Raw genomic sequence first — 18,156 nt, forward strand, 5'->3', positions numbered from 1 at the left:
AAAAGGCAAGGCTGCGGCATATTTATCCTGGTTTTCCTGGAGCACAAGATAATATAGACTCTCAGAAAATAGGTGTGTTGGAATTGACTTTACAAGCAGACTAATGGAAGGTAGAGTATCTGCGTCAGCTTCTTAAAAGACAGTGGATTTGGGTGAGTGGAGAGGCACATGGAGAGAATTTCCGGTGGTCAGGAAGATCAGAGTCGCTCGTCCTTGCAGGGTTCTGACTCTGCCAGGCTCTGCTCCAATCACTTTACATAGGCTAACTCACTTAAACTATACAACAGCTCCCAAGGAAGGCACCATCCTCATTTCCATCTTACACGTGAGGAAACTGAGACATGGAGAGAGAGTGAGCAACTCACTAAAGGTCATGTAGCTCCCAGTGGCTCAGCCGAGACTTGAACCCAGGCAAGGTGGCTCTAGGGTCTCTTAGCCACTGTGTTAGACTGCCAATAAATGCAGTACATGAGAGACAGGGACATAGGTATGGGGTCCCCAGGTTCACATGCTTGTCAGAAGCAGATGCCTGTCGTGGGTAGTGACTGAACAGTGGGGGTGGGACAGGGTGGGATGAGAACTGATGGGCTGTAGAAAGGTTAGGTTTTGTTCTCAGTTTCTGAGAGTTTGTCAAGTAGGTAGGCTGCATAGCTCTTGGATGTTGATGACTTCTTCCTCTTTTCATTTAGAGGCTCTCTCCTGGCTTGTGTACGTGTGTGTGTGTGTGTGTGTGTGTGTACATGAACACATGCACACACACTCTCTCCCTGAGAGTTCTTATTTGCTTGAGTGTAAGCTTGGTGAGGACAGGCTACTGGTTCGACCTTGCCCTCCAATCTCCCTTAGGGTGGATCACAGACAAGCTGCTCAGAAAGCATTGTGGGTGAATTGATCCAAATCATTTTTAGGGTCGCCGCTCTCAGTTTGTTGATGACTCTGTGATCCATGCCTGTTCACATCTACGTTTTGTATTTCACTGCCTCCTGCTATCCATTTTGGGAAGACTTATTCTAGCAGAAGATGGCCTGGGCTCTCCAATCAATCCTACTTACTTTTTACTAAAATACTTGGTGAGATTGGCTCTTCCCTTAAAAACTTCGTTCCTTCCCACCTCTGTCATTGCACTTGCTTCCTCCCCATGGTGGATAGCCTTACCTGTGTTTTGATTGTTTGAACAGTAGCAGAATCTGCTCTGGTTCATGAAGGTTTGCATTATCTGTACCTCCCAAATCAGTTACAGAACCCTCCCTAGCTTCCACCCATGGAACTGCCATGGACACGGACAGTGCTCTGTGCTGTTTCCACTCCTCTGTCCTCTCGACCAGGTGCCTAACCCTTGCCTCCATGTTATTGTGTTGGGTTTTCTCTTCTTGCTTAATTTCTTCTCTCTCTTAGTCAAGCACATCTTGTTCTTGCCTTATTCTGTTCTCTATTTAGACTGTGCGTGCCTGCCTCGCAAGCCTGGCAGGACCATTCTGCCGCCTTCTCATTTGTCTTAAAGATACCTTTAGGAAATCCAATCCAAACGATCCCAGCCCAGTCCCAAAGATTAGACTCCAGAAGATGTGTCGAATGCATTTTTTTGCTGGCCTACACATACTGATTTGCATGGTTGCCTCGGATCCCTTAAGAAGACAGTAATTGACTAAATGGTGCTGTATGTTCCCAATCCCAGTGCCAGTTTGGCAACTGTCCCTTCTCCTAAGTGAATTTCTCTTGCTTCTCTCTGTTTTATTTGTCTTGCGTCTCCTGACCTCTCTCACCTTCCTTTCTCTGACAGGCTTCCTGAAAGAATAGCCTACACTCAATGCCTCTTTTCCAGCCTCTCCAACTTTATGGAAATCACTGTCTCAGAAGCCGCAGATTCCAGCAACCACTGAATTTAGTGGTTTCTGCCCCTCTCCCCACGTAATGCCATTAGTTGCCACATATGTCTGAAACTTTCTTCTCTCTTGCATTATGGAAACTTGGTTTTCCCTTCCTTCCACTTCACTGCCCTTCTCACTCTTCCATGGCTGTTTCAGGCCCTTGAAATGTTGCATTGTCCCCTAAACTGCACCTTCATTGTCTTTTTCGCCTGTTCGGGATGATCTCATTCAGTCCTTTGGCTGTGACTCTCACCTGCCCATGGACTTCCTCCCCTCGTGCCCTCTTCATCACCACCAGGATGTCCTACTAGCATCTCAGTATCCCTGTCGCCGGCAGACTCGCTTGCTCACTCAGTAAGCCACTTGGCAGCAGTTTTGTTTTCCTCATCTCATTTAAGGAACTACCACTTTTTCTACCTTTCTAGGCAAGAAAACTGAGTCATCTTAAACTGTGTTTCATCTCCCCCACCATCTTATCCATTGCCAAGTTTTTTAAGTTGCACCTCTTGCGTATATGCCCTTTTTTCTGTCCTCACCGACACCACTCGTTGAGTTTTGCTTGGACCGTTGCAGTAGCCTCCTGACTGATTCATCTGCCTCTGGTTTTTCCTGGTCTAATCTATCCTCTACAGAGGGTGGAATTCTCCCAAAGCACAAGTTGGATGATGTCATTCTCCCGCTCAGACCTTGTAGCATCACGATGTGCACAGAATTAATGACCACTCCCGAACTTGGCATTCATGCCTTGTGTGCAAGACCCCAGCCTGCCTTCTCACTCGCCCCTTTTTGTGCCCTATGTTTGGCCAAGCTCCTCAACCCTCATTGAGGATGGGGACCGTGTTGTCCATCCTTTGCATGAAATAGGACCTTGCCTCTGGCAGGCCTTCAATGAACGTTTGTCAAATGGAATTAAAAGTGTTCAAGGATTATGCCAGTTCTTCTGCACAGTGTATACAGCTGCTCATGGAAGCTGTCATCTGTTGTGTGCCCAGAACTGTGCTGAATGGCTCTTCACATGTGTTTCATTAAGTCCTCACAATCTCACTGTAACTGTGTGAGGTGGCTGTATTATTCCCATCCTACAGAGGAGGACACCGAGGCTCAGCAAGATTTTGTAGGTAGTTACAGACCTGAGACTTAGACCCATAGGCTGTACCACTACACTGCCCTGCCTCTAACAACCCTGGCCCTGTTAGTTAGATCATGTGGGATCAATGGATTAGCCTAATAATAAAGGTGAAAGAGATGACTTTACCGAGAATTCACTGTACCAGACATTCTTCTAAGGGGTTGACAAACATTTTCATTTAATTTCAGCGGTAACCCATAATTTTACAGAGAAAGAAACTGACCAAGAAGCTTGGATTACTACTTAAGTTCACTTGCCATGCGTGTGGCAGAGGATGGCCATCTCTTCCAGCTTTAACTTTAGAACTAATATAAGCAGTATTTATTTATTTTGGCAGCACTGGTTCTCTGTTGCTGCCTGGGCTTTTCTCTAGTTGGCCTACTCTGTAGTTGTAGTGCTTGGGCTTCTCATTGCTGTCGCTGCTTTTGTTGTGGAGCACAGGCTTGGTTGTTCTGAGGCATGTGGGATCTTCCTGGACCAAGGATGGAATCTGTGTCACCTGTGTTGGCAGGTGTATTCTTTACTACTGAGCCACCAGGGAAGCCTAGCATTCTGTGTTTTGCAGGATGGACCGTTGCACACTTGTTGCAAGTCTAGGCTTTGGGATCATGTGGATATAGACTTTACCCCCTCCCCCTGCCCCACTAGCTGTGTGAACAAGGCATTTAACCTCTTAGCTTCAGTTCTTCCTTCTGTAGAAAGTGGGGGTTATTCTTGCCTGTGTGCTGGGTTTGTTGTGGGGCACAGTGAGTGTTCATTCATGTTTGCTATTGTTAGTTAGGGGTGAAGATGGGCCATGGGTGCTTTGGATTCTCTTCTCTTCCTCGCTCCTCTTTATAAAGACATCTTGCTGGTTTCTGCCCATTGAGACAATCAGGCTCCATGGGGGTGCCTGACAGATGTCCTGATATCTCCATCCAAATTTTTACTCAGAATGGAGCCGAGGATGTATTAGTTAAACCTGTACCCTTTGTAAAACACACCCCAGGCTCCTGATAGGACCTCCTGCCCTTAGGGTCTGGAACTCGGTGCTGGGGGAGACAGACGTGCACTGTGTCCAGCTTGGGGGTCACACTCCCACACTGTGCTAGAGCGTCCCCTGGATGGGACAGAGCATGTATCCTTATGACGTTGTTGTCCCAGAACCAATGCTGAGCGCCTCCCGTGCAAGGACTAGAGAGCTTTCCCAAGCCAGTGTTGATTTGATGCACTTCTTATTTTGGATTTATTTGACCCACTGAGACCTTTAAACTGAGACAGCCCAGGGCACAGAATTGCTTGGCACATCATTCATTCATTTGTTTATTTGTTCATTCAGCAAATACAAGCCTGTGGCATGGCTGAGCAAGACAGATAAGGTCCCTGCCTTCACAAAGCTAACATTCTGTGCAGGGAGACAGAGAGAGGATAAGTAAGTTCATGGATAAGAAAGTTTTCAGATGGTGGGAAGTGCTGTGAAGAAATCTGAACCTGGGTGGGAAATGGCTGGGAACCAGCACTTTTGTCCTCGAGGCCCGGACAAGCTTGTGGGTGTCCAGTGAACAGCAGGCTTGCCGGAGTAGCCAGAGCTTCAGCATGCATGGGAGATGTGGTCTGAGAAGAGATAGGCAGGGTCTTTGGTTTTGGATCTTGCTGTATTTGTGATGAGCAGGAAGCCTTTGCAGAACTTTGAGTCGGTATGTGGAGGGTCTGGTTCTCATTGTGCAGAGGGGCCCTCTGATCATTATTTGGTGGATAGGAAGATGAGCAGAGTTGGCTTCAGGGAGAAGAGTTAGATTACTCCAGCCATCCAGGCAAGAGGTGGTAGCATGCCAGTGAAATTAACCTGCAGAGCTAGGCACTGGCTTAGAAATGGGGACCATGTTAGAAATCATGTAACTATGCTTTTATTAATGACACAAATTTAAATAAATGATTCCAAAGCATATGCTGTAATTCAGCTGGAGACCACTGCTCTGTGTATGTGTGTGTGTGTGTGTGTGTGTGTGTGTATGGGGTGTGTGTGTGGGTTGGCAAGGGAGTTTGGCAAGCCCCAAAGCTAGCTAGATTCAGAAGCAGCTTTTTAGGAGAGTGGTATTTTGGGGGTAGTAATTCCCCCTTTCCTGCTGAGAATACATTCCAAGACCCCCAGTGGGTGCTTGAAATAGCATATAGTCCTGAACCCTATCTATATACTTTTCCCCCTGTATATACATACATACCTGTGATAGTTTACTTTATAAATTAGGCACAGTAAGAGAATATCAGAATTGCCACATCACTACTCTTGGGCTTTGGGGCCATTACTAAGTATAATAAGGTTTACTTGCACACAAGCACTGTGGTGTTTCGGCAGTTGATCCCATAGCCGAGTCAGCTAGTAGGTATATAGCGTGGATTGACTGGATAAAGGGATGAATCACATCCTGGGCAGGACAGAGCAGGGTGGTGCGAGATTCCATCACACTGCTCATCTCAGTGCTCAGTTGAAAGTTTATAAATTGTTTATTTCTATAATTTTCCACTTAGTATTTTTGGGCCACAGTCGACCATGGGTAACTGAAACCATGGATTGGGTTGAGGCAGGGACTGTTGTATTACTAAGTGTTCATGATGGTCACCAGTGTGTATTTTAAAAGGAGCTTATAAAGTTAGTTTATAAATTTCAGAATGCTCAATCTTAAAAGCCAATACATTTTTGGAACAGAATGCTGATGAGTGTTTTATTTTTTGCACCATATTGCATCTTGCGTTCACATGTATTTTTAGTGCCTTTGGCCACAATGAAGGTAGAGCCCGTGGTTGAGCTAATTTTGATTCCCTCATTTTAGCCTCCACTATCCATTCTTGGTTATCTCGAGGATATCTGTGATTTGTGATCTGTGATTTGGAGGCATGTCTTGTAAACTTGAGGTCATCTTCCCAAGGAAATAAATGGATGGCTTGGTGTTTAAACATGATCTTAATTATTACTGTAGTGATTAGAGAGAACTCAACACATACACTTCTTTTTAGGTTGGAAGTACAGATTGTATTTTTTGATAGGAAGTTTTCTTTTGATAGTTTATTAAGAAAAATATATTTTTGTGTGTTATGGGAGGTATTTATAGACATCAAGAAAACTGCATTTTGCCATTTTCCTTAAATGTTGAGGTTACATGTAAAAGCAATTTTTAGGTCACATCAAACACGTCTTAAGAAAATATTCTCTCTGCTGCAGCAATAATGACCAAGCCCAACCTTTCCTCTGTGTCATACACCATTACCTCTATTAATACTCTTTAGGTCTCTATAATTATAAAGCAGATGTGTCTATTGGGAAGAGATGTTGATTTCAGAGTAAATTTTTCTAGAAAATAGAATCTGGGAAAAAAAGGAAAACCCAAACTTGGCTTTGTGCTTGAAGAGACAGCACTGCTGTGTGTGGGTGGATGGCTGCATGCACCCTCTGCTCAGAAGTGCCTTTTCTCTCCATGGGGATAACTGGCTGTGTATCAGAGATGTGGCCAGGAGGAGTAGGCAAGCAACGTGTGGGCAGGATGCATGTTCTTTTATTAGCATCAAGCCTAGAGCATGAACCAACCTGGGCCTCTAAAGTCTGTATTGTTTCCTGTTTAATTACCCCACCCCCACTCCCCCACCCCCCACCCCCGAGCCACCAAATGATGGAGGAAGAGTTGCTCTTGTACGTGAAGTGAACCATTTCTGGGAGGTGGCTGTGGACTGAACTGGCATATGGATGTTCTTGGGTACCTAAGCTGTCGTGGGCTTGGAGTCACCCTCCCAGCATTGCATGAAACTAGTCATGGGTAGAAGTTACCTTCCCTTGCATGGTCCATTTCCGTGTCTTCTTTGACTTCACTCCTCTGGGTCTCTGTGGCAGTTTTCTTTGGTTTGTCCAAGGCCATCCAGCCAACAAGTAGCAGAATTGAGATTCCCATGACTTGTAGAACCCAATTTTGAACCAACACCCAGCTCTTCTGACATTCACCTGCACTCCTATCATCAGAATATGGTTAGTAGGAGAACACAGAGGCCACAGGGTTAGCTGTTCCTTGGCCTCAGTGCCACAGGACACTAATAATACCCTCCTTAGAGGATTGTTGGGAGGATTCAGTTCGGTTACCCATAAAGAACCAAACACAGTGCCTGATGTAGGGCTCAGTAAATGGGCCTTATTATTGATGACAAAGGTGGTGGCATTAATTCTCTCTCCTACACTCCTACTTCTTTGAGGACAAGAATTGTGACTTCTTAACTGGATAGCCTTCACAGAAGAGTTTTGCAGCTTGGCACTATTGACATGTTGGGCCAGATAATTCTTTTTGCGGGGGGTTGTCATGTGTGTTGTAGAATGGTTGAGCAGCTTCTCTGGCCTCTACCCACTTGATGTTAATAACACTCCCATCCCTAGTCACGAAAATCAAAAAAGTCTCCAGACATTAGCATGTGTCCTGTTGGAGGCAAAATCGCCCAGTTGAGAACCACTGGTCTGAACATACTTCCCTTGGGATCACAGGGCTTTTATATTCTCCCTTATATATATATAAGGGATATGTGTGTGTATATGTATCTTTTTAATCTATTTTACACTTGTATAAGGTGGTCAGAAAATACAGGCATACCTTGGAGATATGGCAGTATTACCTGCAGTAAGGTGAATATTGCAATAAAACAGGTCACACAAATTTTTTGGTTTCCCAGTGCATATAAAAAGTTATGGTATACCATAGTCTTTTAAGTGTGCAATAGCATTATGTCTAAACAGTCTACATCCCTTAATTAAAAAATACTTTATTACTAAAAAAAGCTAACCATTGTGTAAACCTTCAGTGGGTCATAACCTTCTTGCTGGTGCAGGGTCTTGCCTCCATTCTGATGGCTTGACTGATCAGGGTCATGTTTGCTGAAGGCTGGGGTGGCTGTGGCAGTTTTTTAAAATAAGATGACAGTGAAGTTTGCTACATTGATTGACTCTTCCTTTCACGAATGATTTCTATGTAGCATGCAGTGCTATTTAATAGCATTTTACCCCTGGTAGAAGTTCTTCCAATCTTGGAGTTAATCCTCTGAAACTCTGCTGCTGCTTTTTCAACTAACTTTATGTAATATTCTAAATCCTATGTTGTCATTTCAACAGTCTTCACAGCATCTTCAGCAGGAGTAGATTCCACCTCAAGAAATCACTTTCTTTGCTCATCCATAAGAAGCTACTCCTAATCTGTTAAAGTTTTATTGTGAGATTCCAGCAATTCAGACACCTCTACAGTCTCTACTTCTAATTCTAGTTCTCTTGCTGTTTCCATCACATCTGCAGTTATTTCCTCCACTGGAGTCTTGAACCTCTCAATGTCATTCATGAGGATTGGAATCGGCTCGTGAAACTGATTGCTCATGTTGATATTTTGATTTCTTCCCATGAATCACAAATGTTCTTAATAGCATCTATTAATAGAATGGTGAATCCTTTCCAGAAGATTTTCAATTCACTTTGCCCAGGCCCATCAGAGGCATCGGTATCTATGGAATAGATCTGGAATCACTATCTAAAACCATGTGTAAACAGATGCGCTGTCATTCCAACTTTGTTGTTCTAGAGAGCACAGGCAGGGTAGATTTGTTTTTAATTTTTAAAATTTTTATTGGAGAATCGCTGCTTTACAATGTTGTGTTACTTTTTGCTGTACAGCAAAGTAAATCAGCTCTAGGTATACATATATCCCCTCTTTTTTGGATTTCCTTCCCATTTAGGTCACCACCGAGCTTTGAGTAGAGTTCCCTGTGCTATACAATATGTTCTAATTATCTATTTTATACATAGTATCAGCAAAGAGTAGATTCAGCATAATTCTTAAAGGCTCTGGGATTTTTGGAATGAGAAATGAGCATTGGCTTCAACTTCAAGTCACCAGCTACTTTAAACCCTAACAAGAGAGCCAACCCATCCTTTGGAGCCAGGCATTGACTTCTCTTCTCTAGCTATGAAAGTCCTAGATGGTATTTTCTTCCAGTGTAAGGCTGCTTGTCTACGTTGAAAACCTGTTGTTGGTATTATTTTAAGTTAATTATTTTAGCTCGATCTTCTGGATAACTTGCTGCAACTTCTACATCAGCCCTTGTGGCTTCACCTTGTAACTTTGTTATGGAGACATGACTTTTTTCCTTAAACCTCATGAACCAACCTCTCTTAGCTTTAGACTTTTCATCTGCAGCTTCCTCACCTCTCTTAGCTTCACAGAATTGAAGAGAGTTAGGGCCTTGCTCTGGATTAGGCTTGGACTTAATTAGGGAAGTGCTGTGGCTGGTTTAATCTATCTGGACTGTTAAAACTTTCTTCACATCAGCCAGAAGGCTGTTTTGCTTTCTTATTATTCATGTGTTCACTGAAGGAGCACTTTTAATTTCCTTCAAGAACTTTTCCTTTGCATTCACAACTTGGCTAACTGTGTTCAAGAAGCTTAGCTTTCAGCCAGTCTCGGCTTTTAACATGCCTTTCTTATGGAGCTTAATCATTTCTAGCCTTTAAAAAATTTTTTTTAATTGGAGGAATAATTGCTTTACAATATTGTGATGGTTTCTGCCGTACATCAACATGAATCTGCTGTAGGTATACATATGTCCCCTCCCTCTTGAACCTACCTCGCACCTCCTTCCCCATCCTACCCCTCTAGGTTGTCACAGAGCACTAGCTTTGGGATCCCTGTGTCATATAGCAAATTCCCACTGGCTATCAGTTTTACATATGGTAATGTATATGTTGACTCATTGGAAAAGACTCTGATGCTGGGAGGGATTGGGGGCAGGAGGAGAAGGGGACGACAGAGGATGAGATAGCTGGATGGCATCACCGACTCGATGGACGTGAGTTTAAGTGAACTCCGGGAGTTGGTGATGGACAGGGAGGCCTGGCGTGCTGCAATTCATGGGGTCGCAAAGAGTCGGACACGACTGAGCGACTGAACTGAACTGAACTGAATGTATATGTTTCAATGCTATTCTCTCAATCATCCCACCCTCTCCTTCCCCGACTGTGTCCAAAAGTCTGTTCTTTATGTCTGCATCTTCAAGTGAGAGAGCTGTGATGCTTCCTCTCACTTGACCACTTAGAGGCCCTTGTAGGGTTTTTCACTGGCCTAATTTTAGTATTGTGACTCAGGGAATAGGGAGGCCCTAGGGGTCGCACAGAGTTGGACACGACTGAAGTGACTTAGCAGTAGCAGGAGAGGGAGAGAGATTGGGAAAGGCCAGTAGGGGGAGCAGTCAGAACGCACACAACATTTATTAAGTTCACTGTCTTATATGGGTATGATTTGTGGTGACCCAAACAAGTTACAATTGTAACATCAAAGATCCTGATCATAGATCACTATAACAAATAAAATAATATAGTGAAAATGTTTGAAAACTGTGAGAGTTACCAAAATGTGACAGAGACAGAAAGTGAGCAAATGCTCTTGGAAAAATGCTAATAAACTTGCTTAACATAGGGTTGCCACAGACTTTCTCTTTGTAAAAAATCTCAGTATCTATGAAGTTCAATCAAGCAAAAAAAACACAAGAAAACAAGACATGCCTATGTCTGTTGAAGTTTGAGAATTTTGAGAACAGAGGAGAATTCTGGCAATTCTTAAGTTAGCAGGTAGATCGTGTCCCATTTCATGGTCAACAGAAATATATAATTTCTTTACAGCAATTCTGTCTGCATCTCTCATAACTTTAGAGTTACAGCCAATTACAGGACTTTTTGTACTTTCCTTCTCTTAAAGCAAGAGTAGCATCAGCTCTTTAAATATTACTACCTTTTATGAAATGGTACTTTTCAGGATGATTTTAAACCAGCAAGAAAGAAATACATATTGAGAGCTTACTTACCATTAACACGTGTCATTTAATTGGCTTAAGTGTCTACATGAAAAATAAATAGAATGCAAATATGTTAAGCCATATCTCTCTCTAGGATAGTTCCTTCTTAGAAATTCATGGAAATGGTATATTGACTTATTAAGAATGAGTGGATAGGAGTGGTCTTTAATCATTGTCTGAAATCTGTACATTTTTTTGAAACTCATTGCTCACCATGATTAACTTCAAAACTGTGTTTCTACTCAAAGAATGACCAAAATGCACCATTAATAAATTGCCTGGCCAAAGTGTCACCAGGAACCAAATACTGGGGGTGGCCAAGCTGTGAGCTTTGAATACCTGGACCTTAAATCACAGATACTTTTTTCTAATTAGCACCATGGTTCTCACGCCTGTCTGTACATTAGACTCACCCGGGAGCTTAATAAAAATGGAGTTGTCTGGGCCCCACTCCCAGTCTCTCTGTCTCTGATTTAATTACTCTAGTTGGGCCCTGGATATCTTTTTTTTTTAGGAACAGTTTTAGGTTCATAGCAGTATTAACAAGAGATACAGAGGTTTCCCATTCACCCCCTACCGCCACATATGCACAGCCTCCCCATTATCAACATCCCCCACCAGAATGAACCTACAATGAGATGTCGTTATCACCCAGAGTCCCTGTGTACCTTAGGGTTCACTCTTGGTGGTGTGCGTTCTATGGGTCGGGAACATCCCCTAGAGGAGGAAATGGCAACCCACTCCAGTATTCTTGCCTGGGAAACCCAATGGACAGAGTAGGCTAGTGGGCTACAGTCCATGGGGTCATAAAGAATCAGTCATGACTGAGCACGCACACACGTAATAACATGTGTCCACCACTGTAGTGTCACACAACGTGTTTTTACTGCCTGACAGCAATAATTTTTTTTATTTATTGGGTTGCTCTGGATCTTAGTTGTGGCATGTGGAATCTAGTTCCTTAACCAGGAATTGAACCTGCTTTGGGAGCCCAGAGTCTTAGCCATTGGACCACCAGGGATGTCCTGACATCAGTAATTTTTAAAAAGCTCTTCAGGTGATTCTAATGTATAGCCGAGCTAAGGACCAGGGGCATTCTAGAAAGCTGCAGTGACCTTTCCCCCTTCTGTCCTCACCCCCCAGCCTCATCCTCCAACCCCATGACTGTTTATGGGATTGTTGCTACAAGCTGAGTTGAGTCACAGCAGACTTACCATAGCTTTTTTTTTTAAATGTAATTTTTATTCTAAAAAAAAAAAAAGATTGCTTTTAGCACCTTTATTCTGAAGAGTCCTTAATTGCTGTACTTAGAATGGCTAAACAATGAACATTTGTCAAGCATCAAAATAGCAGAATGAGGGAGTCAGACCTTGGGTGATGGGGAGAGGCTGGTGTGTCATCTCCCATGGCTGCTGGCAGGGGGAGGGCCTGAGCATCTCTCTGATTCTGGGCCCCATTAACAAGTGACCTAGAAACACTAATTTTCGGGTGAATAGCAATGAGCTTTGTACCCACAGGGGTGCACTTTATACTCCTCTGGAGCCTGCCCTCCACTTGTCATCAAGTCTAGAGAGCCACCTCCCCTCCCATCATTGTACACCCACGCTACTGTTTTCCTCCACGGGTGCTGGTTCAGTGCTCGGGTCTAGAGAGCTGTGTCCTCTCTCGTCATCCCTGACTGATGTCAGTGCGGGTGACTTAGTGACATGTGTGTGACTCCTGATGACTGAAGGACTAAGAAGGACCCTGTCTGTGGGTCATCCTTCCCTCCTTTGGTGGTCTGGGTCTTCTTCTCCAGCCCACCCACCAGAATAACATCAGGAAGAAATGGCAAAGTCAACTCAAGGCCATACCTTCAAGCAACCCATTTCATCTCAGATTAAAAAAAAAAAGTAAGTTTGTGTTTGTATGTGTTTTGACTGAATCGTGATTGCAGCCATGTAATTAAAAGACTCTTACTCCTTGGAAGGAAAGTTATGACCAAACTAGACAGCATATTGAAAAGTAGAGACATTACTTTGCCAACAAAGGTCCGTCTAGTCAAGGCTATAGTTTTTCCAGTGGTCATGTATGGATGTGAGAGTTGGACTGTGCGAAGGCTGAGCGCCGAAGAATTGATGCTTTTGAACTGTGGTGTTGGAGAAGACTCTTGAGAGTCCCTTGGACTCTCAAGTCCATTCTGAAGGAGATCAGCCCCAGGATTTCTTTGGAAGGAATGATGCTAAAGCTGAAACTCCAATACTTTGGCCACCTCATGCAAAGAGTTGACTCACTGGAAAAGACTCTGATGCTGGGAGGGATTGAGGGCAGGAGGAGAAGGGGACGACAGAAGATGAGATAGCTGGATGGCATCACCAACTCAGTGGACGTGAGTCTGAGTGAACTCCGGGAGTTGGTGATGGACAGGGAGGCCTGGCGTGCTGCGATTCATGGGGTTTCAAAGAGTCAGACACGAATGAGAGACTGGACTGAACTGAACTGAACTGAACTGACTGAATTTAGGTAGAAAATAGGCCAGTTAGAGGAGCAGAACTTGGTTAAAATTTTTAGCCCAAACTGAGATTAAAAAAAGAAAATTATTTATGGATTTCAGTTCCCATTGCCCATTTGTGTGAATAATCAACATTTGTTCTAATGTGGATGGTAGCATGGGGCAAATTCAGCCTGCTGAGTATTACTGTTTCAAGCAAGGGTTTTAGGCCTGTGAGGCATGTGCAGTTCACGTCGTTGCAGGGGTAGTAATGATAAAACCACAATGATAGTAGAATGGTTATTTATTGAACCCTCATGAGATGCCAGGCACAGTGATAAGGACCTCCCGTGGAGGAGGTCTCACTTAAGCCTCATGAGAACTCTTGGAATTAGGTTGAGGATTATTCCCATTATTCAGATGAGGAAACTGAGGTTCAGAGACCTCACATGGTGAGTGAGTTACAAAGTCAGATTTTGAACAAAGCTGCCTGACTCTGGGTGTCAACTCACTTGGCTGGCCCAGAGTGTGTATTGGGAGCTGTCATTGGGGTTTAGTGAGCCAGCACCATTATGCCAGCCCTTGTCGTCCGGCCAGGAGCTGCAGGGAGAGAGAGCTGCTGAGTTGCTGCAGGGAACTGACCTCTTTTACTTAGGGAAGTAGGGTGTGGGGCACCGGAAAGCAGAACTTTGACCTGCTGGTAAGATACCAGTGCTCATTGACAACCAACTCTTGCAACCTGTTACCAAGGTGACATAGATGGGACAACAGAGCAGTGGTGGGCTCTGCCATATATCCCTCAGAGCATAAGAACCTTTGTTGGCTACTGCTCTGGCCCTGCACTTCATCAGCCTCAGCGTTTGTGCCCAGGGTGCTGACCACTGAGGGAAACCTCCCCAAATAAGAACTGTCATCTCCACCCACAAAAATTACCTGCTTTTAGGTATGAGGCAGGGTATGTGAATTTTGTGTATGTGTGTGGGAAAGTGTGTCCTTGTGGAGAGCATCCTTCTAGTCTGTTCTCAGGAGGCCACACTACATTATTTTTGTGATAAAATCCTGAGAGATACATTCGATACATCCTCAGTCTCTACCCCAGTTCTCTACTGGGACTAACAGAAACAGTTTATTAGCTGGCAGATTACTTAGGTTCCCTGCTCATGTGGCAGGTTACTTAAGCTCAGTTTCCTCATCTATAAAATGAGGATAGTAAATTGTCTTATACAGCTGCTAGGGAGACTAAAGAGTTAAAACATGCCTCGCTTTAGGACAGAACTGTGCACGTCAAGTCAGCACTCAGTAAGTGTATGAGCTGCCTATGGCTGCTGTAACAAGTGACCACAAATTTAGAGGCTCACAACAATGCAAACATATTACCTTATATTTTTGGGGGTCAGAAGTCCAAGATGGGTTTTACTGGACTAGAAGTAGGGTTTACGAGGCTACACTGTTTGGATATCCTCTAGGAGAGAATCAGTTTCCTTGCTTTTCCCAACTTCTAGAGGCTATCCAGTTTCCTTGGCTCGTGGCCCCTTCCTCTGTCTTCACAGCCGATGATGTAGCATCTTCCAGTCTGTTGCTGATTCTGACCCTATTTATGTCATCCCATCTCCTCCCTTCCTGTGCTTCCATCTTTAAAAAAATTTTTTTTTGGCCTCACTGTGCAGTATGCAGTATCTTAGTTCCCTAACCAGGGTTTGAACCTGTGCCCTCCACAGTAGAAGGGCAGAGTCTTAACCACTGGACCACCAGGGAAGTCCCCCTCTGCTTCCATACTGAAAAGACCCTTGTGGTTACATTGGGCCTACTCTGATAATCCAGGATATCCTTGCCATCAAAATTCTTAACATTATCACATCTGCAAAGCCCCCTTTGCCACATTGGGTAACAGATCCACAGGTTCCAGAGATTAGGACATGGACACCTTGGTGGAGGGACTTTATTTAGCCCAACGTAGTAAGTGTTCATGTATGCTCAGTCGCTTCAGTGATGTCCAACTCCTTGCGACCCTATGGACTGTAGCCCACCAGGCTCCTCTGTCCAAGGGATTCTCCAGGCAAGAATACTGGAGTGGGTTGCCATGACTTCCTCCAGGGGATCTTCCTGATTTAGGGATCAAACCTGGGTCTCCTGCATTGCAGGCAGATTCTTTACCGCAGAGCCACCAGGGAAGCACCAATAAGTGTTACCTGTTTGTATAAAATGAAGCAGAATCAAACTGGCTAGCTTAGGGATGGAATAGACAATAGTTTGGTCAATATAGTTAACTGAAAACAGTGGCCACTTGCTGTGTTAACTCAACCTTGTGTCAGGACCTCTGCATCCTTTATCCCTGTTCCCTGGAGCTTGTTTCCTTCCAGAGCTTTGGAAGGCCAGCACCTTCTCATTCTTCAAGTGTCAGCTGAGATGTCACTGCTCAGAGAAACAGGCCCCTGATCCATTTCCTCTGTCATAGCACGTCACCCAGTTTCATTCTCTGGCATCATCTATTAACCTTTTTAGTTCGTGTGTCTGCCTGATGTACTCTGCATGCCCTCCGTGAGTGTCAGCTCCAGGAGGCCAAGGACTGTGTTTGTCTTGACTGCTGCGGTTCCAGCGCCTGGAAAGGTTTCTGGAACAGTAGGTGCACAGCACATACCTGTTGAATGAAAGAGTAAAGGAAGCCGTGCAGGCACAACACTGTGTTTAGTGTTCATTCTCTCCTGTTGTGGTAGGTCCTTTTATTATCATTCTACCTCCTAGAAAAGGAAATGGAGGCTCAGGGAGGCCAAATTATTGCCTCAGGTCAGTGGTAACTAAATTTACACTTGGATCCTCCTGCTTCCAGTGTTCTTGGTTCCAGCTACCTCTCTGCCTCGTGGTCATGATATCATTAGAAGCTGCTTGAGCCAGCTCTTTTGATGGCCAAGGATGCTGGCAGGCCTTGGTCTCTACTATAGTTTCTTTTCTTTTAACATTTATTTTATTGAAGTGTTGTTGATTTACAGTTTGTGTTAATCTCTGCAGTACAGCAAAGTAACTCAGTAATACCAACATACATATATATACACATGTTCTTTTCCATAATAGTTTATTACAGGATATTGAATATATCCTATTCTTTGTGCTTTCCAGTAAGACCTTATTGTTTTTCCATTCTGTACATAATAGTTTGCATCTGCTAGTCCCAAATTCGGCTGTAGTTTCATTTTTAAAAATTTTTATTATTTTTGGCCCATCCCCGCCCTTCACCTTGACATTGGTTTTCTTCCATCCAGGCCTGTTGTATCAAGTCTGGACTCCCCTGCCAAGACTAGCTCCATGGAAAAGAAACTCCTTATCAAAAGCAAAGAGCTGCAGGACTCCCAGGACAAGTGTCACAAGGTATTTATCCCCACAGCCGGCCTCCCTCCTTGCTGCAGCATCCTCCCGTCAATATATGCCGAGGGGCCTGCCCGGGGCCGCCGCTGGCACCGAGCCACCTGATCCTTCCTGGGCCGAAGTCGCGCCTCCGGCAGCTCAGAGGGAGATGAATTCGGGCCTTGACGCTGCCGTAAATCCTTTAAATCTTAACCAGAGGAGGCCCTGGATATAAAGCGGCTCGTTCCTCAGCATGACCCACCCAGATGTCTGCGTCTTCCGGCAGGTGGCGCGGGTCCTCACCTGTGGCCGAGATGCATCCCATCTGCTTTGAGTGATGCGAAGTCTCTCTTCCTAGTCCTTAGAAACTCCTGCCTATGTAACTACAGCCACTGTGTTGATTATGCTCATCGTCTCTTAACGCTCACTGTTCCTGCCCAGAGGCAGTTCTCTGGAAGCTCGTAAGAGTCACTTCTTGCCTGGGACTCCCAAGAGTACAGACGAGTCCATATCTCCTTGCCCTGTCCTGGATTTGTCCTGTAGATCTTTGCAAGGAGATGGGGGGGATCAAGATGGATTTGGGATAAAATTAAACTGACATCTGCAAAAAAAAGCAAACCCAACCCAAAAAACAAACAGGTGAAAAAAATGGTGATTGTGGCCTCCTCGCTTACTGGGTTAGAGAAGTGATCGAGTGTGAACCCAGCCTTGCATGAGAGGAGTGACTTAGCATTGGTGACTGTCCTTGCGAAGACCGGTGTGCTCCCACGCGAAGAAACCATGGTATTTCCAGCCTAACCTTTTGGCGAGTTAGTGCCAGCCGGGACCACCAGGTGGTTTCGGAGGTGGCTTGAGACGAGATTACTCCTAACGAACCCCCCACGGGCCTTTTTTAACATGTTGCTGTGTCTATTTCAGATGGAGCAGGAAATGACCCGGTTACATCGGAGAGTGTCAGAGGTGGAGGCTGTGCTTAGTCAGAAGGAGGTGGAGCTGAAGGCCTCTGAGACTCAGAGATCCCTCCTGGAGCAGGACCTTGCTACCTACATCACAGAATGCAGTGTGAGCCTTCCCCCCAAAGCCCCCTTCCCTCGGAGGTGGCACTTCCTGTCGTGTGTGTCTCATCCTGTTTCATGACAGCATCATGAGGCACATCACAGCCAGGGGCAGAGAATAGAGAGGCAGGACGCACGAGCAGGACCTGTGATGTGCAGAGTAGCGTGCGCCAGGTGTGAGGGCCTGGAGACAGGAGGTCAGGCTCAGAGAGTCCAGGTAGGAGCCTGGAGACAAGCATAGATGGCCTTGCAGAGGGTCTCACATCTCCCATCCCAACCTCTGTGGTCTACCTCGTGTCCTACATGATCAGCCTCAGGAACCAAGCTCCAAATAAGGGCAAGAAAATATGTTTTGAATTTGCCCCAAATCCACTTTCTATTGCCTAGAACCAGCATAGCAACAAGAAAACTCAGGCTTTAAAACCCAGACCCTCTTGTCATTTTTTACCATGT

General features: G+C 44.8%; 1 protein-coding gene across 11 annotated transcripts in view; it reads left to right on the plus strand.

The window, feature by feature from the left end:
- CIT (citron rho-interacting serine/threonine kinase) overlaps positions 1 to 18,156 on the plus strand; it is a 175,299-nt gene that overhangs the window by 75,722 nt on the left and 81,421 nt on the right. For 10 of the 11 annotated variants that reach the window (XM_024977733.2, XM_024977735.2, XM_024977736.2 and 7 more), the window contains 2 exons: positions 16,567 to 16,672; positions 17,567 to 17,710. In XM_024977733.2, coding sequence (XP_024833501.1) covers positions 16,567 to 16,672; positions 17,567 to 17,710 — 250 coding nt within the window. The other variant, XM_024977744.2, reaches the window with a different exon arrangement.

This window comes from Bos taurus, chromosome 17, assembly GCF_002263795.3.
Source record: "Bos taurus isolate L1 Dominette 01449 registration number 42190680 breed Hereford chromosome 17, ARS-UCD2.0, whole genome shotgun sequence".
Classification (NCBI taxonomy): Eukaryota; Metazoa; Chordata; class Mammalia; order Artiodactyla; family Bovidae; genus Bos; species Bos taurus.